The sequence below is a fragment of the Acomys russatus genome, chromosome 17 (genome assembly GCF_903995435.1).
Source record: "Acomys russatus chromosome 17, mAcoRus1.1, whole genome shotgun sequence".
Taxonomy (NCBI): Eukaryota; Metazoa; Chordata; class Mammalia; order Rodentia; family Muridae; genus Acomys; species Acomys russatus.
Window position 1 is genome coordinate 48,799,746 of NC_067153.1, and position 22,613 is coordinate 48,822,358.

Below are 22,613 nucleotides of genomic sequence, written 5' to 3' on the forward strand. Positions count from 1 at the left end.
AAAACATAGCAGAAGATTCTGTCCCCTCTAGAGCCGTAGTCTTTCCTTCATTCACAGAAGCAGCCAGGCTACCCTCATTGAGACGTGGCTCGCTCAGACCTTGCTTTTGCGGGAAGACATGGAATCTTTTCTAGAACTAGGCACAGTGTTGGGGTAAATGTCACTTTATCATGTCTCAGTGTTCATGTGTGCATAGGTTTGATTTTGAACCATTATTCCTGCCTCATGGGTCTCTTTCCCTTGTCCCTCACAGAAGGCACCTGTCTTCATGCCTGTAGCTCTACCATGGATTTTAACAATTACTACAAATCTCTACTATCATCCTATCCCTCCCGTCTGTCTGTCTGTCTGTCTGTCTGTCTGTCTGTCTGTCTATCTATCTATCTGTCTATCTATCTATCCAAGACAAGGTTTCTCTGTGTAGTCCTGGCTGACCTTGAACTCATAGAGATCCTCCTGCCTCTGCCTCTTGAGTGTTGGGTTGACAGCGTGTATTATCACATCTGGTTCTTTATTTTTTTTAAGCATGTTTTTTAAAGACTTATTTTTATTATTTTAAATTATGTGTAGGAGCCTGTCCACATGTGGGTATGTGCATGTGAGTGCTGGTGTCCACAGGGGCCAGAAGGGTCAGATTCTCTGCAGCTGGAGTTCCAGGTGGCTGTGAACCACTTGCCGTGGCTGCTGGGAATTGAACTTGGGTCCTCTGGAAGGGCAGCATTAACCACTGAACCATCTTTCCAGCTCCACAGTCTTTATTTCATTCATTTATTTATTTGGCTTTTTTCAAGACAAATTTTCTTGGTGTAACCCTGGCTGTCCTGGAACTCGCTCTGTAGACCAAGCTGGTCTCAAACTCAGAGATCTCCTTGCCCCTGTCTTCAAAGTTCTTGGATTAAAGGATGTGCTACCACTGCCTGGCTTTATTATTGTATGGTATATTGTGTGCATGTGTGTGCACTGTGCATAGAGACCAGAGGTTGATGTCATGTTTCTTTCTTAAGTTTTCCCACTTAGTTTTTTTTAGAAAGAGTCTCTCACTGAGTCTGGAGTTTATGGATTTGTCATGACTAGCTGGCCAGCAAGGCTCAGGCTCAGGGATCCTCTTGGCTACTACTCCTGCCTGGCATTCCGAGATCCCAACATGTGCTCCTGTGTAGATACATATTTGGGATTGAAAGACAGGCCCTGACGCTTATGTGATAGTCACTGTATTGGCAGCCATCTCCCCAGCCCCACATTATTCTTTTATTTATTTATCTTTAAATTAAAGCAATGTTCTTCTCTCATATGTCTCATCTCGACCCTCCCCCTCTTCTCTCCCCTCCCACATATTCTCTATCTCTCCCCCCCCCCCCCACATCTCCCCTCACACATTATTCTTTGTAAGAATTTTATTGGCCCTCTTAGGTCCTTGCTTTTCCAGATGAACTTGCCAAATTTTAGGATACACTCAGCAAAGATTATTGTAATTCTCTTTGTATTAAAATTACATTTTCTTTTGGGTGACAGTGTACATAATTTTCCAGTCCGAAGCCCACGTATCCAAGCCTGGTTTGACTTGTCTCGCTTTTGTTTAGCATCTCTCTGCCTGGTCTTTGCTTCTCTTTCTTGCTGCCCTCCCCTGCAGCTGCAGGCTGAGCTTCCTCAGTCTCCCTGTGTCTGCTCTTGGCCCTCCAGTCTGCTGTCCACACCAGGCCAGGTTTACATGAGCAGCTCCTGGCCTAGGGATACTCTTCTTGGCTCAGGTTTTCTGTTGTCACGTTCTCTAAGGAACCCAGCGTGACCCCCCCAGAGGTAACATTCCCCACTTAGCTTCCTTGGCCTTCTGGCCCTTTCTTTTGAGTGGTTGGTTATGTTTGCTTTGGCTGGGAGGTGAGCCTTCCCCAGTGCTAGGCATGGAGGCCATATTTGCTGTTGCTCATGGCTGTCATTTTTTTTTTTTTTAATTTGTTTTAATCTCTGGCTGCCTACCCCAGAGGAACTGTACCTTACACCTTGTTATACCTGGCACCTGCCTTTCTCCATGCTTTTCCAAGGGAAACTTGCACGTTTCCTCTTGTGGCCTTCACTGTTTTTGTTTTTTAAACAGGGTTTCTCTATATAGCCCTGGCTGTCCTGGACTTTAAGTTGTAGACCAGGCCAGCCTTGAACACACAGAGATCTGCCTGCCTCTGCCTCCCAAGTGCTAGGATTAAAGGTATGCACCACCATGCAGGCCAACAGTTTCTAGGCTCAAACTGTTCACAGTTTTCACTTTTCTGTTACACAGGGAAAAGCTGTTGATTTAGGCAAATTTGTGAACTGCCCATCCTACTTGATGTGGACCTACATTTCCTGCCTTGTTCTTGCTTCTTCCTCTCTTTAGTTGGCTGCAGGGTGCTCAGGTTGATGGCTGTGATGGTCCTTAGTCTCATATTTAGTGTCAGAGGAAGAAAAAATGGTGGCTTTTAAGGAATTCCTTAAGAATGAGGATTTTGTTGGAGTCCTGAACAATTGTGCTGTTCTCCCAGTGTCTACCCCAGCCCCATTGCACATTGACTATGGGGGAGGGGCTTAGCCATGAATCAGCATCTCACAGGCCTCCTCTGGAGCTGATTGGGTTGTGTATGGCTGGCTGCTTATCTCACTTCAGCATTTCAGTGCTGCTCTCAGGAGTTGTGGGCACTTTGCACAGGCAACATTCTTCTAGAGAGGGAAAGTATATTGGGGGTGTCTGTGGTTGCAGAGTGTGACTTTTCCCCATCAGCAGATTCAACACACACATCCCTGCACTCTTGGAGTGAGTCTTGTGATGTGTACTATTCTTCAGATATAGTACAGTGTTTGGATCTGTTAAGACTTTCTTTGGGATCTCTGTATGCATAAGTGGTGTCTGACTGTGTTACAAAGTCTTTAAGAATAGGAGTTAATACAGTGGAAAGAGTCTGGTATTAAAGGCCAAGTTACTTAACCTCTCTGAGACCAGTTCTCATTCATGGACATGGCTCACAGCCCTGATTAATCCAAGCTGCTTTGAGGAGCCAGCGAGACAATATATGCAAAGCTCTTTTTAAACACTGAGCCTTGACAAAAGGAGAACTTTATCACATGCTGTATGTTCAAGATTCTTGAGAGAGAGAGAGAGAGAGAGAGAGAGAGAGAGAGAGAGAGAGAGAGAGAGAGAGAGAGAGAGAGTTCTAATGTGAAGATGGGGTTAGAGAGCATTAACCAGTGTGCTTTCTCCATATACCATAGCCAGAAACCAGCGCTGTGTGGAGGGAGAGGAGCTGTGAGGAGGGAGAGGCGCCAGAGCCTGGTTAGCAAACACTGTTTCCGGCATGCATTCGAATGTTAGGTCCCCATTCTCCATGGCATCCCAGGGAGCTGGGGGAGATTTGATGTTTGCTGAGGTTTCTGTGAGTGCAGGTTATTGCTGGTGCTGTCGCCAATTACTCTCTACTTATTTTACTTAGACTTTAGTAATTGGAAAAAGATTAGATGTCAGGACTTTGCATTTTGTTGATTATATTACCAAAGTCTCCTCTGTAATCACTTCTCTTATTCCCGGTATTAATCACAAGCTCGAGCTGTTAGAAGAGTCTAGTAGTAGATTTCTAACTGAAGCAAAGGAAGCAATTGTCTTTGTCTTGCTGGAACTGGAGTGTGTGGACATGCCTACACATCCACATGAGCTCTCTAGCCACCCAGGGACACTGGAGACAGGCACAAGCAGGGCCTACTGTCCTTCCCCACTGTCTCGCTGTGACTTTCCTTACCCTCTGAGGCTGCCTTGGCTGCAGGTCCCTTTCTCTCTGGCCAGTCCTTTGGTTTTCCTCCTTGGTGGTATTTGTCAAGACATCTACACCTTGTGTTTGCCTGCTGTGAAGCTCTCTTATGTGTAAAGACAAGCTCCCCTCCCAGAGACCAGTGCTGAGAAGATGTCTTGGATGGACATTAAGAAGCAGTGAGTTGGGGCCTGGAGAGATGGCTCAGCAGTTAAGAACACTGACTGCTCTTCCAGAGGTCCTGAGTTCAATTCCCAGCAACCACAAGGTGGCACACAACCATCTATAATGTGATCTGATGCCCTCTTCTGGCCTGCAGGTATACATACAGGCAGAGCATTGTTTACATAATAAATAAATAAATCTTAAAAAAAAAGAAAGAAAAGAAAAAGAAAAGAAGCAGCAGAGAGTGGGAGAAAGAAGGAGGGCCAGCTAAGCTTCTAAACAAAGAGGTAGCCTTGTGGGTTCAAGGGGACACAGAGCCAGCAGGAGGGGAGGAAGCTACTACCCTGCAAGCTACTGCCCCAGGGAGGCGGGGCCAGGTCTCCTCACCTGTCTCAGGGTGGCACCAGAGACACTTTTGACAAACATGGCTGTCTAAGACGTAAACATAAACAGATTATGCTCCACTTTGCTTTACTAGGCTTACTTTGGTTCCATCTTTGGGGCTCCCTGCCCCTTGGGACATGGATGGGATATGGTAAGATGCTGTAGAGCCTTTTGTAACCCTGCTTTTCTCTGTTCTGTGTTTTCTTCCAACAGAGGAATTACGGAAGCTGAGCTGGTCTGGAATCCCAAAGCCAGTACGTCCAATGACATGGAAACTTCTCTCAGTAAGTCCACATGCCTATGCTCAGCCTACCCACTTTCCTCCTGGGAGTACAGTGGCCTGGCTCCTGACTAGAGGAGTATGGCTTGCTGGCCACGGCCGCACACTTGTCTTTCTTGGTTGCATAACGACATAGGCCTTTGCCGTGTCCAAGAAGGCCCTGTCTAGTTTTAGCTTAATTTCAAGGTTGGTTTGGCAAGTCTGGCAGAAAGTGAGGACAAGCAGCAGCTCATGACACTTGTGTTCATCCCTCCAGCTGCCACCACTGAAGGGTCACTGTGTGCAGACTGGTGACTCAGGCACTCACAGCACAGACGACCACACAGCTCAGCAAGGAAGTATGGCAGTGCTGTTATTTAATAAGAACAAGAGGAGGAGGAGGAGAGAGAGAGGAAGAGGAAGAGGAGGAGGAAGAGGAGGAAGGAGGACAGGAAAAGGAAGAGGGCAAGGAGACAGAGCAGGAAGTTTTGGAAATAGCTTGTTTGTGTGGTGGAGAGTGGGGCCAGCGCCCTGAGCCCCAGCACTAAGTTGCTGGTCTGTCCAAAAGCCCTCAAGAGAAGTTCTGTGGTTGTTGGTGGCTGTCTGCATGCCCTCGCCTGCTTACCCTGGCTTCAGACCAGACGTGAGAAGAGTTTATTGGCAGCCGGCTTCTCTTTCCCTTTGTTTTATTTTTAGAGCTCAGTCACGGGGAACTCTAGGCACCTACTCTAAATTGAGTCTGACTCTTGGTGTTTAAAAGACTTTTGTGCTAATGAGTCGTAATAAATTTTCAGTTCAGTACCTCGTAATCCTAAATGCAGATGCAGCTCTGAACAGCAAATATTTATTGATTAAATATCTCTTGCAATTAAGGCTAGACCTGCTGCGATCACTTGTGCTCTGTTTTGTGTTTTTAAGCTTCCAAATGTCCTCTGAAAGAGGTTACATACTGTTGATTGGTTTGTAGGAAGTTATGATGTGAATGCCTGAAAGCCCCTATATCATAGTTTTATGATGATCAAGAACAGGCTGGTCTTGGTGGAAAGTCTCAGGAGAGGCACTTGCTCCTGCTCCCTCCTTTACTTCTGCGCCTGTGCAAGTCATATCAGCATTGCCCTGAGCTGCTTAGCTGCAGTGGTTGCCATGTCAGTGAGCACAGAGCATCAGAGGAACAGCAGGGGTTGGGGTGGGGTGAGTGTTGGGTGGCCCCACCCTGTTGGTCTGGACCTGGGAGTCTGTACTTAGGAGTGCTGGCAGTGTAAACCAAAGAAAAACTGTAGAGGCCTGGCCAGAAACAGTGACGGCTAGAGAGACCCAGATGCTCCTGGGAAGAGGTCAGGGGCTCAGGCATGCAACAGAATAAGTCCAGTGCAGTTTGGCACAGTGTACCTATGAGGTGTTCAGGGCTTGAGTGTCAGCCAAGAAGAGGGGTTGGGATGGTACTAAGGGGTGGCCAGTTCCTGGGGTGAGGGAGAGGTTTTAAACACTGTGTCTCCACGGCCATTGCAAGTTTACAAGGCCGCAGGAGGACTAGGGTAATTCTCCGGCCTGAACTGACAGGTGAGAAGGTAAATTCCAGGCTAGCGAGAAATTTGCTCATCACCAAGGAGGTATGCCCAGGGTTTGTTATAAGCCCAATTCTAGTGTTCGTGGACAAGTGTTACTTTTAACTTATGAGAGGAGATTGTGCTTTAGAGGATACATCTTCCTGTGTGGCCCTTATTGTGAAGAGCGCGGTAGCCAGAGCACCCCATTAAACATCACGGATGGTATTTAACTTTTAAATTACATGCAAGCAGCATAGGACCTTTTTCAAAATTAGTCCCTAAGAGAATCATATTTTTGATTTTTTAAAAAGTAACTGTTTTAGAAAGAGTGAACAAAAACTAATTAAACATTTAACATTTATGCTAGTGAGGATATTGGCTAAAAATGACAGTGAGGCTCCAGCATCAACAGATCTTCTTTCAGTGTGTTGCAGGCGCTTTGCATATGAACGCAGTGGGAGGGAACACATTGATTTTTGTGTCACCAGGACAGTTTGGATTTAAGTATCTGCATGCATTGTTTTACATTTATGATTAGTGTTTTTATAGCATGCTAATACAGCAATTAAGTCTTCTGTAGTTCTGTCATTTAAAATTCATTGCATACTTGAATGTATTTCATTTGCATAATTTCTAGTCTTGCTTAATTATCAAGAGGCCTCCACTTGCACATGTGTTTTTTCCTCTAGGAAGGGGATGGTAGAATGGGTGGGCCTTTTATGATGACATCCTTGCCTTCTAGAATTTGTGTTTCATTAGGTTAGTGTTCAGGGAGCAGGAAACATCCCAAGAATGCTCACTGTGTCCCCTAAGGACGCCAGTAGCACTTCTGTATGGGTGCCTACCCTGCCCCTGCTGACCACCCTGTGACCCCACTGTTCTGAATTGCTGTCTGAGCCTAGGTTCTTCGTGCAGGCTACTGAATGCAGCACCAAGCCTTTTTCATCAGACAGGCTCTGTTTTGGTCTTTGCCCAGCCTGGACCTACTTCCTGCACACCTCTAGGCTCTATCTAGTTTTCCGTTGTTTCTATTGTCACTAGCAAAGCAAGGCAGGAAACTGTGCTGATTTAGTCTCCCTCTGAAACCCTACTTCTGTGTCACCTCCTTTGGGTTTCATCATGCTGCCATCATCCACTCATCCAACAAGCATTTGCAGAGTGTCTGTGATAGGGGACATCTGTGAGCTGAAAGTGAGAGCTTCCATTGTGATGGGGCGAGATGCAAGTACCTTGAGTAGGGAAGTTGGCAGAGGTGCTTGATGATGTACATGGTCCTTGTGGCCTCACTGAGAGGAGACATTTGAGCTAGGACTTGAGCGAGGGTTGTGCAGCTGTTTGGATACATAGTCTGGTCTTTACTGTCCACACTGAGTATAGCGTAGATCATGAGGTCCCCTTGGTCCCCCGAGTGGATTGGCATGAGTGATGAAGAAGGATGACCGAGCAATAGCAGAAGCAATACCCTTGGGGGCGGAGACAGCAGAGGGAGGGTGGAGCCTGCTGAGGGCTGTGGGCTTGTGCAAGGGTTGCCTCTGGCCCCAGACATCCTAGCAGCAGTTTATCAGACTTGAAGCCAAGGGGCCAGCCCTGTCAGTGTTGTAGGCCTGCTTCAGCTGCGTGGCCCTACATTCCTGCACTGAAGCAGCCAAGGAACTGGAGTGTGCTGCATACAGCTGCTGCGTTCTCTGCAAGCTTTATTCACAGAATCTGCTAAGAGTTGCCTGGCCTGTGATCGGAACCAGTGGATCCCAGAAGAGGAAATAGTGAGTTCAGAGGTAGACCCTGGGGCAGGGAGGTGTGGTGTTTGAGGTATGTTTAACAAACCTCTTAGAAGGCAGAAAATTTGTCAGAGTGAGGGAGGAGCAGGTGTGCTTGGCCAGGGAGGAGGACAACCAGGCAGGGCCCAGACAGCCTCAGATCATATCCTGAGTGTGACAAGAGGCCACTGGGAGATTGAGGACCGCTATGGTAAAGTGGTCTGTTGTGAATCTTCAAAGCCTTACACAGAGATAAGGCTCACTAGGCCCCTGGTGGAGAAGGTGTAGAGTGTAGAGACGGTGGGGCATGAACCTCTCACATGGACAGCTCTCCGTACTCTGGCTTCTCCCCAGAGTCACCTTCTTCCCCATATTGCGCAGAGAACACAGGTGTTGGCATGTCTGTGTGACAAGGCCTCTGTGTGAATTGTGCCTAAGCTCTCTGTGAGTTTGGGTCAGCTGGCATCCCTGTCAGATGTGGGCTTGCAGGTTAAGGGCAGGGGTGATGTGGTGGGGAGGCCTTAGCTTGAGTCCAGCCTTCCATCGCTGTGGCTCTGATCATGCCACTGGTTTGCCACGTCTGTCTCCCCATCTGAAAGTAGGAACGTTGGTCGCTCTAAATGGCTAGAACAAAAGGAGCACTGAGGTGCCATGTGCGTGGTGGGGAACTACACCTCCCTTAGAGATGTGGATGGTCAGTTACCAGACAAAGAACAAGATGTATCGTAGAAAACTGTTGTTCTTTATGTTCTCATGAACTGGAACTGAGATAGCTCCAGGAGAATGGAGGTGCGGGCAAAGCCTACTGCCCAGACTGTTGTCTCTGGGGCAGCCTTTAACTGGATTAAGAAATTCCTATTATTGCATCTGTCTGTATCCTACCCTCATAATTTTGTGCCTTTGGCTCAGGGTCAGGGCGGTGTCCCTAGCAGTAAGAGCTCTGTTGTGATGTCCACAGGTGTGTTGCAAGTGGCTCTGATTACCAGGTGGGTGACGCTCGTGCTGGTTGTGGTCCTGTTGGTGCTGCACCTGTTGTGTGCGGCCGAACACGCAGCTGCATAATGGCAGTCTCCATTCTGCAGAGAAGAGCGGGGAAGCCAGCGTAGCAGTTGTACTTCCCTCTTGGCCAAGTGCTGTGCCACAAGTGTGAGCCTTTCCCTCGAAAGCAATCAAGCGAGCGTTTTGCAGTTTGTTCACCTGCGAGTTGTGTTTAACACGTGTGTAAGAGGGCTGCTGGGGTGTTTCAGTGGTCCCCTCCTGTGGGCTCCTTGAGAATAAGCTTTAGGATCTGTGGTGCTCAAAGCTCAAATGTAGGAGGAATTCCTATCAGGAAATAACCAGGCGTTGTTGGCCAATGTGTGTTTCAAAATATTGGATGATTGGAAACAGTGTGTTCGAAATGGGACAGGTTATGTAAGTCTGTGTAGAACACAGCCTGGCTGTGCTGCCTTCAGGGTGATGTCTCTGCAGGACTGGCGGGTGTTCTCACAAGGGCTCCATAGTCAGTATGTCAGCCCATGAATCACATAATCACATGCAGCCATGCAGTGCTGTGGGCACTATACAGGAACAGCCATTATTTAACAAGCAGGTACGGTGTGTTCCAACAAGATGCTATTTACAGAAGCAGGTGTGGGTTCAGTTGATATCTCCTGTTGTCAAATGACACTTAATCACACTGGGACTATGGTTGTGATTCTATCTATCTATCTATCTATCTATCTATCTATCTATCTATCTATCTATTCGTTTTGGGTTTTTAGAGACAGGATCTCACTGTGTAACCCTGTCTGTCCTGGAACTCTCTCTGTAGACCAAGTTGGCCTCAAACTCACAGAGATCCACCTGCCTCTGCTTTCCAAGTACTGGGATTAAAGGCATAGGTTAGCTGTGCCTGGCGATGATTTTCAAGTATAGCCTATGAGCCTGCCTGTATGTTGAGTAATGGTTATTTTCCTGGAAGGACCAGTTGTACATCGACAAGTGGGACTTTCTCCAAGTCAGGGACTGATCTTCACCACAGGATGACACCACTGGGGTACAGCAGTCCTCTGCAGGCAGGGGTGAGGATGCTTCCCACGGGCCTCCCCTGCAGACCGGAAGGAAGACAGTGACCTGACTGGAAGTGGACTGCATCTGTGCTTGCCCCTGGCTGTGTCACCCACAGCCTCTTGGGAGATGCAGATTCTGACCATGTTCTCGAGGACAGCTACAAAGCACGGTGAACGTGGGAACTTTTGCTGGAGCAACCATGTGCCGACAAGGTTGCAGAACAGCTTGTGCCTCACCCTCGTGTTCCAGGATTGGCTGCCCCTGCTCAGACTGCCTGTATTCACCTTGATTCACCAAAGCAACAAAGAAAAGCTCCACGCATTGGGTCTCCTCGCCAGTTCTGAGCCTCTAGGTCACTGTGGCCAGGGGAATGGTGTATCCATCTAGTGTGCTCCAGTCATTGCTGGCTGAAGAGTGAAATAGTGTCATCTCCTTGGAAAAGACATGGCAGTTCCTTAGAAACTTCTGTCCACATTCCGATGCAACACCTCTTCCCCTTGCTAGTCAGCCCTGAAAAATCAGAGAAGCATACCTCCACAGTCTTCAAGAATACCCAGTGAGCTTTGCTCATGCATAAGTAGCTTACCAGAGCTGTGTGGTCTTACACACGTCATGCAGACTCATCCCCGAAGGTGGCAGAGTCTCAGAAGACAGTGTGCACACAATCCTAGGTTCTGAGTGAGTCTGTTTGGAGAGTTCCAGACTGACCCCTCAACCCCAGTGAGAAACTAGCACTTCTAGGGTCCAGGTGTGAGGGCTGGTACAGGTTGCAGAGAACACCATCACTATGAGTGATGGAAAGTGCCTCCTGTCTTTCAGCTGCCTGCAGTTCTCCTCAAGGCCGTAGGAGGACAAAGTTTAAGGTTATATCTTATGTATCATCTAAGATTAATTTAAATTGTAGAAAAGGGAAATAGATAAGAAACCACATACAACACCTTGGAGGCTACTGCAGCTGCCTTCTCCTTTCTGGAAATGTGTCCGTTTTATGTATTGCATAGTGCCTGGAGCCCCAGAGGCTTTGGAGAATGATGCACACTTGTCCACATGACAGCTTTGTGCTCATAAATGCAATGTGTGTGTATGTGTGCACGGTGTAAGTGTGAGACCAGACAGACTCCCCATTCCTTATGGCTATAAGCCCTGTTTTAGCATCTCCATACCGTGCTTTAGGAAGGAACCGGGTCTGGGTGCCATCAGACGATTTTTTGTTGGATGTGAGTGGTAATTTAGAGCTGGTTGGCGACACTGGTGGGGAGGGCTGGTGGTGTGTGATGTCCTACCACTGTGTTCTTTGTGTTTTCACAGAGTCCTCTCTCCTGTGTTAGGTGGGTCCCAACATGCCTGTGCCATTCTGGACTTGAGCTCTTGTTCTTCACTCTTATGATGCACAGTGATCATGGATGCCTGCGCTTCTTTTGTTCCCTCAGGGTTACCTTCCTGCCAATGTCGACCGAAGACCGGCCACACTGCAGAGAAAACAGAAGGAATACTTTGCTTTCATCGAGCATTATTACAACTCTAGGAATGATGAAGTTCACCAGGACACGTATCGTCAGGTGTGTGTGAGGTCTTTCCCTTTCCCACCTATCACTCAGGACTGGGATTTGGAGCTGGTTTGTCGGGGACTTGTTTCATCTATCAGGCTCACAGATTTATATTTTCTATCAATAAACATTTGAAAGCAATTAATGGCAATTTGCTACCAGCGGCAGCATCTGTCTTGTTTGAGTTCCTTCTCTGAGGTAAAGCATGAGGCTTGAGTCAGGTTATAAAATAGATGCTGAGATCTGTTAGTGATGACTGATGCCTGCTTTGGGTGATGGTTGGCGTGTGGTGCCTTGGCTTGTGCTTGGCCCTCTATAGCCTGCTTCTGGAGGACATGTGGTACCTTGGCCTGAGCCCTGAACTAGTGCCTTCCTGCATTTGGCTATCATGTATTTGCTTCTCACTGAAGGTTTATGTCCAGGCCACATGGAGCTAGGTAGAGATAACATTTGCCTGGCTTGGCTTTCTCTCTGTAGGTTGGTCCTCCTGACTATGTGGCCTTTCCCCTGTTTTCCCAGGCCTGTAATTGATGAGGCAGGCCAGGAGCAAGATGTGGGGTATGATGCATGTGCTAGCCTGTCTGCACAAGAAACACATGGCCTGTGGCTGTTGTGTAAGTTGTCCTTGCTGGTGTTGGGCAGAGGCAGGTCAGGCCTACTTGTCATCTTGCAGGAGCCCAGCACACAGTGTGTCTGTCTACAGGACTGTCACAGAAGAGAGCAGTGCACTGAGGGTGGCTCCCCAGGATGCCCTGCTAGTGGACCTGTGCACCCTTGGCCCTTACCCAGGCCTGGGCTCCTGCATGTGGCCCTCCTGAGTTTTCTGACCTTGCTGGTCTATGTGGGTGTCTCTTAGCAAGGCTGCGCATGATGTATCCTTTACTTATTTCTAAGCTGTGGTGATATTTTTGTTCTACTTGTTTTTAAATTAAGTCTGCCTGAACCCTTACAATGTATATTAAATAAGTACACATTGATTGTTTTTGTATAAAAAAAAGTTTCCTTCTCTGTACTCTGTGTATATTTGTTTCACAAGTTTATCTCATCTTGTTCCCTTGTGCTGAGGACTCAGACTGTGAGTGTCTCCAGTATCCCTTGGAAGGACACAGAGAGCAGGCTGTGTGTGTGTGTGTGTGTGTGTGTGTGTGTATGTGTGTGTATGTGTGTGTATGTGTGTGTATGTGTGTGTGTGTGTGTGTGTGTGTGTATGTGTAGGCTGAATCTAAGGGGCTTACTCTTGGCTATAGGCCAGCTAGTCTCAGTGAAATGGCGGGCTCCATTTATTGCATGTTAGTTGCCTCTTTGCACATGGACAAGGGTGGAGCTAAACTGTTGCATCCCCTTTGGGTTAAAAGTATGCTGTCTCCCTTTGGTCTGGGCAGGCTTGTACTACTGTTATGGGGTGTGCTCCTGGGGTGTGGAGCCATCCTGTGGTGCCAGCCATGCTCAGGGTATTCCTGTTGGGGGCTCCTCTTGATCCCACAGGCAGTCTCCACTGTAATGCTGGCAAATATCGCCAAGATTCTCATGTCAGGTGCTCAGGCAGGAGTCCGCTGACACCAGCAGAGACTTTCAAATGCTTCCTTTAATGTGTCCTAGATTCCTCATGGACACTGAAATAGAGGAGAATGAGGCCTGTGTTACAGACAGCCCTGTCGCAGCTGAAACCCGAGGCACTGTCAGTGTCCTTGAATCACGTCCAGTGTCAGGTTGAAAAAAAAAAATCAATGTTCACTGACTGCATTGGCTCATGTTACTGAGGAGCTGAGGGCCCCACTCTGTTTCTAGCCATGCAGCGAGCACTGTCACCTGAGGACAGGTGAGCCTTGCTCAGGCGGAATGTGCTTCTGGGTACCTCCTATAGAGGAGCGTGGTGACAGAGCAGGTTAAGGGCAAAGCACATGTGATATCAAGGACTGCTTTCATCCTGTAAGATAAGCATGTGTCTCTCCTGCATCTGCAGATCCATATTGACATCCCTCGGATGAGCCCGGAAGCTCTGATTCTTCAGCCCAAGGTGACAGAGGTAAGAGGAGCCCTGGCTGGGGAGTGTTGATGCCGGTCTATGTGTGCTGATGCTCATTGCATCCGAGGGCTGGGTCCAGGAGCCCCCAAAATCCATAACTAGTGGGCATGGGAATCTCTGGTAGTTCTCAAAAATATTTTTTGTGTGTATAAAATTGGTACGTACAAATATATATATATATATATATATATATATATATATATATATATATATATATATATATATATATATATATACACATACATGCGTGAGTATTTACAGTAGAAACTTATGTCCTTGAATTTAGGAGTTAGAACTCCTCCAGTGCTGACCAGCTGTCTCTGAGTTCCAGGGTTCTACTACCTCAGCTCCATTTCTGCCCTGCCCCCAAAGTGGACCGACTTCTAGTTGCAGTTCTTTGTCACTTCCAGTAAGGAAGCAGTGTGGCGTGACTGTTGTGTCTTGAGCTGTGTGTGCCATCCTTTGTGCGGTTCAGTCCCTGCAGCTTGTGGTTTCTTTTAGTTGTGTAGCAGTCAGGATGAAGGCTTGGGCACTTCCTAATATGGTGCTGTTGGGACAGTGTTGCTAGACTCCTCCTGTCCATTTGTGCAGCTGTAGCACTGTGAGACTCTCCGAGGCTCTCAGGCTAGCATTAACATGTCTCCTGGAGGGGTCTGCAGAACAAGTTCCCCTGCAGCACCAGAAGCCTGCATCTCCACCCGTGGGCAGTTTTTGGAACATGGACAGGCCCCTGAGCTTCTGTCTGGTAGATACTCTCACCATGCTCCTGGCTCTGCTTTCCTTGGCTGCTGCGCGTAAGGAGCCTGTCTGTAGATAGAGATGGGCGTCTGCTGTGTCCCTGTTCTGGGAAATGCTTGTCACTGTGTGTCCCACCCTCTTTCTTTTTTTCACCCATTAAAAAAATAAGTTTGACATCTTTATACGTCTGGGGTTCTAATTCTTTGACGGTTACTTGATAGGACACTCTCAGCTCTGCTGAGTTGAATGTGATGCCTTCGTAGGTTATTATGGGATACTTTAAGAACTTTCTCCACAACATCTGTCTTGGAAGTGTTCTCCCATCTCCACTATGTGTTTAATTTGTAGCTGATGGCAGCACCTATGGGCAGCAGTCTGTCACAGTGGGGACTGTGCAGGGACTTGGGCTCATTACCTCAGTGCTCTGTCTGTGCCACATTCACAGGCATCCATGGGGACATTAGTGCTTCCCTCTTTCTCTCAGAGTCAACTGGGTCATTTTTTCTTCACTCATTCATGTCATTTTCAAAATCAGGATGCCAGCTTTTTTTTTTTTTTTTTTTTTTTAAGTCTGTTTGATTTGTGAATGGAATTGCATGGGCTTTTTGGATCTGCTCAGCAGGTATTCTACCACTGACCTGTCTCTCCAGCCCTATTTTTACTTGTTATTTTGAGACTAGGTCTGTCTAAGTTGTCCAGGGTAGCCTTGAATTCACTCTGTAGCTTGCACATGCCCTGCATTTCAGATCCTCTTGCCTCATCCCACTAAGTAGATGGAATTACAGACCTGGACCACCAGGCCAGGGCAAATCTTTATGAAAGGTCTTATGAATGTTTTATTAGATTTATTCCTAACCTTTATATTTTTGTCACTAAGGTAAGTGTATCTCTTTAAAGTAGACTTACTATCTGAAACACTTTGTTTTTCATCTTTATCTCCCCCTACTAAATGCATTTAGAAATGTGGACATCCCTGGCTTGCTAAAAAATCCCGATCTTGCTGAAGTAAAAGTGCTCGTAGATTGTGGAGCACAAAAGGGAAAGCGGCCGCTCTGAGGCTCTTCTCCCTGATTGCCCTTCTCAGTTGCTGTGCTTACCAAGTGTGGAAACAAGGGGAATGCATTATGACCTCCTCTTTACTTAAGTTTTTCTTTAAAAATGGAAAATAGACCTTGGTTAGTCTTTGTATGTGTGGGTTTTTCACCCCTGCAAACTTGGCGCACTGCTCATAGAGCTGGTCTTGTGGCCTCTGGTCTCAGTTATGGTACAGAGTCACCGCCGTTGCTTTGTGGTCAGGCCTTAGCCCTCTTACTTTGAGCACCCCCTTTGCAGTGGGCTTTCCTCGGCCTGAGACTCCTCCAGAGGTATGAGGTGTACATATTTAGCAGTTGGCAGGGCTGAGCAGAGGCTGTGCAGCCTGCAGGACAGGCAGGCCTCTAGGAGAGGAAGGCATACTAACCAGGGCTGGCCAAGGGTGACCGCGGATAACTTAGGTGTGACTGTGTATTTGGGGATATGAAGTGAGGAGCAGGGGATTGAGGGAAAGTGCTGAAAGGTGGGTCTTGTGTTGGCTAGTATGCAGGAGCTAATTAGATTTCTGGCACCTTGGAAGTTGGGGTCTATCCACGGTGACAGCAAATCTATTGCCATGGTAGCTTCATGAGATAGCAGTTGATTACTGTCTCCAGAGCTAGTTGTTTGTTAGACAGTGGTTGCCACTGTGGGCTTCGCTTTAACCCCAGGGTCCAAGCAGCTGCTTGGTTCTCTGGCTCAGATTTGCATTCCACTAGCAGGGAATAATAATAAGACAGAGATAGGAAGGAACAGGTGCATCCCTTCAAAGCCATGTGAGTTGGCACTGTGGTACTGCTCGTCACCTAGTTACTTAGCTTGGTGACATGGAGTTACTTTGCTGGATGGGGTCTGGGAAAGTGAAGGTGGGTCGTGAGTGCAGAATCTCACATGGCAGCTTGGTGGGGCTCTTGGGGTGTTTCCTGAAATCAGGCTTTTTTTTACTCCAATATTGTTATTTGAAAGAAAAATCACTTCTAAGCCATCTTTTGCTTTTTAGTCCCTGTCCATTTTGTTGAATTAATTCCATCATAACATCACCCGTGACACTTAGCTGTTTTGGCCAGTGCTGTGTGTTGAAGACCCATATTCAAATGCAGATGTTGGCAAGGTCAACATCTGCCCAGTGGCCATTCTTCCACAGTTGTCCTGTTGTCTGCCCCCTGCTTCCTAGAGCAGTGTCAGGTTCAGAAGTTAGTTGTTGCCACCAGGTTGCTGCTGGGCTGTGATGTCTTGTTCCCATGAACAGACTCGAGTGTGAAAACACAGTTTGATCTGCAACTGTGAGTGGCTAGAACAGCCACCTGTGCCTGGGAAAGAAGGGCTGTTCTTCAGATGCAGATACCAATGGAGTACCGGCCTCTTCTGTTAGACAATGTTTTAAATGGAGGTGGCAGTCTGCCCAGATTTAGATCCTCATCCCCAGGTGCCTAGGTGTGGTTGGGATGGGGATGGGATTGAGGTCTGGGGGCATGTGCTCTTCCCTGCTTCCAGAATGCTGCCCTCCTGCCCATCAGGCCTCCTGAGCCACAGGTATACCTGTGCTTGCCAGGTGGCTGAAGGCCCTGGCAGCAGCCACTGCTCCCGCTCTTGCTGTGACTGTACTACAGACTCCCAACCCTAAGCTTTGAAGGACAAGAACTTCATTTGATGTTTACTGTCCTCATCACCATGAGCTGTGTTGAAGTGCTGAGTAGAAACCACCTGTTACTCTGTCCTTGGTATGCAGCCCTTCCAGAGAGAAGCTGGTCCCTCTTTCTCACTGTGCCCTGTTTCTTCTCATTGATTTTCTTCCCCCATATGGGCATGCTGCATTAGAGCAATGAACAGTGACACTGGGTGACATGTCCATAGCCTGGCAATACTGGGGCTGAAGTGTCACTTGATGTCTTAGTTATTGCTCTATTGCTGTGAGGGGACACCATGACCAAGGCAACTTACTGAAAAAAGCATTTAACTGGGGACTTGCTTACAGTTTTAGAGGAGTGAGTCCATGATCATTGTGGCAGGGAACATGGCAGCTGGTGGCAGGCATGGCGCTGGAGAGGTAGCTGAGAGCTCACATCTTTTCTCAAAGTTGCAAGGGGGAGGGGAGAGAGAGAGAGAGAGAGAGAGAGAGAGAGAGAGAGAGAGAGAGAGAGAGAGAGAGAGAGAGGTGTACCGGGGGGGGGGGGGGGCGAGCGCGCGCACCTGGTGTAGGCTTTTGAAACCTCACAGCCCACCCCTAGTGACACACCTAGGTCAACAAAGCCCCATATCCTAATCCAACTGGGGACCAACACTCAAATATATGAGTTTATGGGGCCATTCTTATTCAAACCACTACACTTGGTGTCATGGTTCCTTTTTTCTTTTTTTTTTTTTAAATTTGTAAATGGGGCCACAGTTTAAGAGTCCAGGAAATCCTTCTTGCTATTGAATCGATTCATCAAACTTTCTGGTGTCTGTTGGGTAGGGGTTGATCTATCAGTCATTCCTCCTCTCTATTTTATGGCAAAACCGTCAGCTCAGAAGGCTGCTTTTAACATATATGCCCAAATTAAAGAAATCTAAGGGCTTTAATCGCAGGTCCCCATCATCAGGCACAAGACAGGGAATGTTGCTGGTGTCTTTGAAGTCCCTTCTTGTTCCACAAGCTCCTTTGTATGATACAAGTAACCTTTGGTTATGGCAGCTCTCCAGTTCTTTGTCATGGCTTTGCCAGGTGGCACATGTATGGATTGCCCGCCATGATGGTGGACATTGGTGAAGGGTGCCAGCGTGTGCTCATGTGGAGTGCTCCTGGGCAGTACACCACCGAGTCTATCTGTCCTTCAGGATGGCGGCATTGACAGATGGTGCCAGCAGTGTGCTAGCTAGTGTGTTTCACTAGGGTTTTTTTTTTTTTTGGTTTGTTTGTTCATGTATAAAGTACATAGATTGGATTTACCCCATCATTACCTACTTATCTGTTGTCTATTCCTTAATAGTCTCATTTTTACTTTTTTTAAAAAAAGCTAATCATACAATTCAATGGCTTTAACTAAAACATAATTTACACATACAAGTGATGTACTTTGCTTATATTTCCTGCTATTAATGATCTTTTCTTATTATTTTTTTCTAGTCTTTTCTTCCACTTGTTCCATTCCCCCAACCCAATAATCTCTTAATTTCTTCTACTCTTCTCTCTCCCTCCCTCTTTTCCTCCCTCTCCCTCCCCCACCTCGTTCTCGCTCTCTCTCACACACACAACCATATTCCGCATATAAGAAAAACATGATATTCATCTGAGTGTAGCTTATATCACTTAACATGATGCCCTCCAGTCCCAACCATTTTCCTGTAGGTGGCATAACTTCTTCCTTTATAATGGAATAAAACTTCATTGTGTATATATACCACATTTACTTTATCCACTCACCTGTGAATGCATATCTGGGATGAGCCTATAGCTTTATCCACTCACCTGTGAATGCACATCTGGGATGAGCCTATAGCTTGGCTGTTGTGCGTAGTGTTGTATAAACATGCTTAATTCTGTCCAGCTGAATACTCAGAAATGGTGTCGCAGGATCGTGTGACAGTTCTATTTTGGGTACTGATTTCCAAATGGCTGCACCAGTTTACATTCTTCAGCTGAGGAATAAACAATGTGTCCTTTCCCACTAGTATTAGTTGTTTTAACGGTAGCCATTCTGACTTGGGTGAGATAGACTTTAAACACAGTTTGGATTTTTTATTTTCCTCACGGCCAAGGATGCTGCACATTTGTTGATGTATGTATTGGCCCTATGTATTTCCTTTCCAGGGTCCTGTGTGTTCAGTTCACTTGCTCATGTATTGATGGGATGAGGCTTTGGTGGTCAGCTTTTTGTGGGTTTTGTAGATTCTGGATTCCATGCCCTGTCAGATGGCAAAGCTCTCCTCCCGCTCTGCAGGCTGAGCTGTCTCCTCTGCTGGCTCCTACAGTGCTGCTTATCAGTTCTTGCTGTGCTGTCCCAGACCGCTGAGGCCCAGTCCTCTGCTTTCCTCTACAAGTTCAAAGTCTGAGGTCTTATTAAAGTCTGCGACCCATTTTGAATTGATACATTTTTTTTAATTGGGTCAGAGATAGGCTGTAAGTCATTCTTCTGCTGTGATCTAGAAGAAGGCTGACGTCCTCTCTGTGCGTGCTTTGGCACCTTTATGGGCAGTCAGATGGGTATAGCTCTGCAGGTTCCTTTCTGGGTCTGCTGATGCAGTCCCTTGCTCTGGTGTCTGCTGCTACACCAGTGCTTTGCTCATCTTGTTCCTGTGTCTCTGTGGGGTTATTTGAGGCCAGGCACTGTGAAACCTCCATCCCGTTCCTTTCCTTCTGCCTTGCCCTTCTGCACCTCCATTTCTGAAGTTGTTCCCATGTGGAAAGCCAGCTGATACCTGTCTGCTATCTCTCAGGCTTTCCAGTGTGCTGAGGTTCCTTTAGCAGGTCTTGGCTCCCTTAGTTTTCTGCCTTTGTCCTGACTTGGCCTTGATTATTGTAGTCTTGAGCCTGGTGGGTCAGACCCACGCCACCCTCCTCTGGTTCTGTTTCTTGGTTGCTCCTACCTTTCCTTTGTGTGAAAGTTGGCTTGTTAGGTGTTGTGGACTTTTTCAGTTGTATTTGTTGATCAGGTTGGAGGGAATTAATACTTTGTTTTTGTGTTTACTTAGTTTTTGTCTTTATTTTTCAAAGACTTATTTTTATTTTATGTATATGAGTGTCTGCACCACATGCATGCAGGAGCCTGCCAAGGCTAGAAGAAGATATGAGATCCTTTGCTACAATTGCTAGACAATTGTGAGCCACCATGTGGGTCCTCTGGAAGAGTAGCAAGTACTCTTAACCACTGTGCTATAACTCCAGTCCTCTTGTCTTTATATTTTTAAAAGTTTCTTACTTATATTTTAAAACTTTTGTTTACTTATTTATTTGATATATAACGGTGTTTTGCATGCATATATGTCTGTCTACCACATGTTTGCCTAGTGCCCACAGAGGCCAGAAGATGGTGTTAGATCATCCTGGGACTGGAGTTACAGGTGTCTGTGAGCTGTTATGTGGTCTGGGCATCAAACCCAGGTCCTCTGCAAGGACAGCTGGTACGTTTACTTGCTGGAGTCCACTCACTAGCTCCTCTTGTCTTTAATTTTAGACAAAGTATTTTTTTTTTTATGCTGACAACTTGTTAAATTTATTGAGATACATTCTTATAGTGTCTTTTAAAATTTCTGTTTCATTGTCTTATTTTTTATTGTCAATATATAGAGTGCTAATGGTGCTAGGGAGGCAGTGCAGTTGGAGACCTGGGGTGCTGATGGTGCTAGGGAGGCAGTGCAGTTGGAGACCTGGGATGCTGATGGTGCTAGGGAGGCAGTGCAGTTGGAGTCTTCTTGATTCACAGTGTGTATTTCAGGTGGTAATATGGTTGCCTTTTGAGACTCACTTTAGGCTTGTCATAGACTTTTGCTTTTTAAAGATTTATTTATATTATTTGTTTATGCACGTGTCTGTGTGAATTTATGCTGTGTGAGTGCAGGTGTCCATAGAGGCTAGAAGAGGACTTCAGACTCCCTCAGGCTGGAGTTAGAGGCATTTGTGATCTGGTTGGCATGGGTGCTGGAAACCCAACTTGGGTCCTCTGCAAGGATAACCATGCTTGTAACACTGAGCCAGCTCTGCAACCCCTCAGCTTGTTATACATGCCTGTTTATTCCATCATTAGGGGTTAGGATTGGTTTCATCTTGGCCTCCTGTTCTGTTGGAGTTTAAAGCATGTGAGCCCAGGTGTTCCTCTAAGGAACCCCATGGTGGTGCTGTGTGCTCTTGTGGTAGGATTGGGGTGTTTTCCCCCCATTTCTGACACCAGAGTTGGTACGGAACCCTGAGCAAGGAGGCTTTTTACTGTCCTCCTGTTTTCATTTTGGTGTGCAGAACATTTTGCCTCCCTCATGTGTGCTGAGTGCTGTGTTCTGGTTTGCTGAGGAGGCCTGTGGTGGATGTCTGATAAGACATACCAAATAAGGATAAATGCTCAGACCACGTGTGCTTGTAGGTGTACATGTGTATGTGAATGCATCTGTGTGTATACATGTGTATGCATATGCTCACCCATGTTGTTGTGTATTAAGGCTAGAGGTTGCTGCTTGGATATCTTTTTTTGTTGTTGTTGTTTGGATATCTTTCTCAGTTGCTTTTTCACTATGTTTTTGAGACAAGTCTTCACTGAATCTGGAGCCTGCTGATTGGTAGCTTGGCTGTCTATCAAGCCCGAGGGGTCCACCCACCTCTCCCTCCCCTCCCAGTGCTATAATTCTAGTCATGCTCCAGAGAGCTCAACTTTCTTTTATGTGGTTGTTGGGAATCTGTACTTGCAGCCTCATGCCTGCATGGCAGGCACTTAACCCACGGAGCCCCAGCTCCAGCTTGGCCTCTTGATCTCTTCAGCCCTGGGGTCACAGGTGGTAGTGACACATTGCATTATGGAGTTTCAGAAAAGATCCTCTGAGAAGAGTTCAGAGTTTGTTCTACTTTTAATGCAGTCTCCCTCTAACGGAGATGAATGTCAAAAATGGCAAACAGAACCTATAGGCTAAGGATGTCCCTGAGAGCTCATGGTCAAGGCCTCTCAGACCAGTCTGTTTCCAGTAAGCACAGCCATGGGCAAGGGCCTCTGTGCCTCACGCCCTCGGTGGATGCTGCATGCTTCCCCACAGCACTTCAGCACGAGTTAACGTGCTGCACCTCATATGATCTTCTCTTTACGTCTGCTCTCCTCTTAGCTGACCCTGCTCCAGCCCTACGCCAGTGTGCACATTGTTTCTACCCTTCTGCTCAAAGTGCTAGAAAAATCCAAAGGGTTTTCGTGGAGCTGTGGGCTATGGCCTCATGAAGAATGAGCCCCCACTGTCCCTTGGACACTTTCAGATGGTATGACAAAGAAATTTCAATAACTATTAAGTGACTTTGGCATCAGGACTGGTTTTGCAGTTCCAGTCACCAATCACTGGCTAGAAGTCAGCCTCAGCTTATTCTCTGGCTGCCTGTGCCTGTGCCTGTGTGGCTCTGGGACCAGAGCCATAAGGTAGGAGTTTCAGGTTGTCAAGAGAGGTCCGGTAGAGTTAATTGTGAACAGCTGAACTGACTTGAGAGCTTTCCTTTGCTCATAAGAAACTGAAATCTTTCTGGATTTTTCTGAGGGCTGCATGCAGCCTGCTAGCTGTTTCTGGTGCAGTAATGACAAGGAGTGGTGTGTTGTCAGCAGCTGCCGAGGCCTGCTTCTGATGTTCCCTCAGAGGAGTG

General features: G+C 47.0%; 1 protein-coding gene across 1 annotated transcript in view; it reads left to right on the top strand.

Annotated features, from left to right (window-relative positions):
- The window catches only part of Tbc1d22a (TBC1 domain family member 22A), a 287,423-nt gene that overhangs the window by 83,370 nt on the left and 181,440 nt on the right, over window positions 1-22,613 (top strand). The window contains exons 5-7 of the mRNA XM_051160164.1: window positions 4,530-4,600; window positions 11,362-11,490; window positions 13,442-13,504. Of these exons, the coding sequence (XP_051016121.1) occupies window positions 4,530-4,600; window positions 11,362-11,490; window positions 13,442-13,504 (263 nt within the window). The remainder of the gene's footprint in view (window positions 1-4,529; window positions 4,601-11,361; window positions 11,491-13,441; window positions 13,505-22,613) is intronic.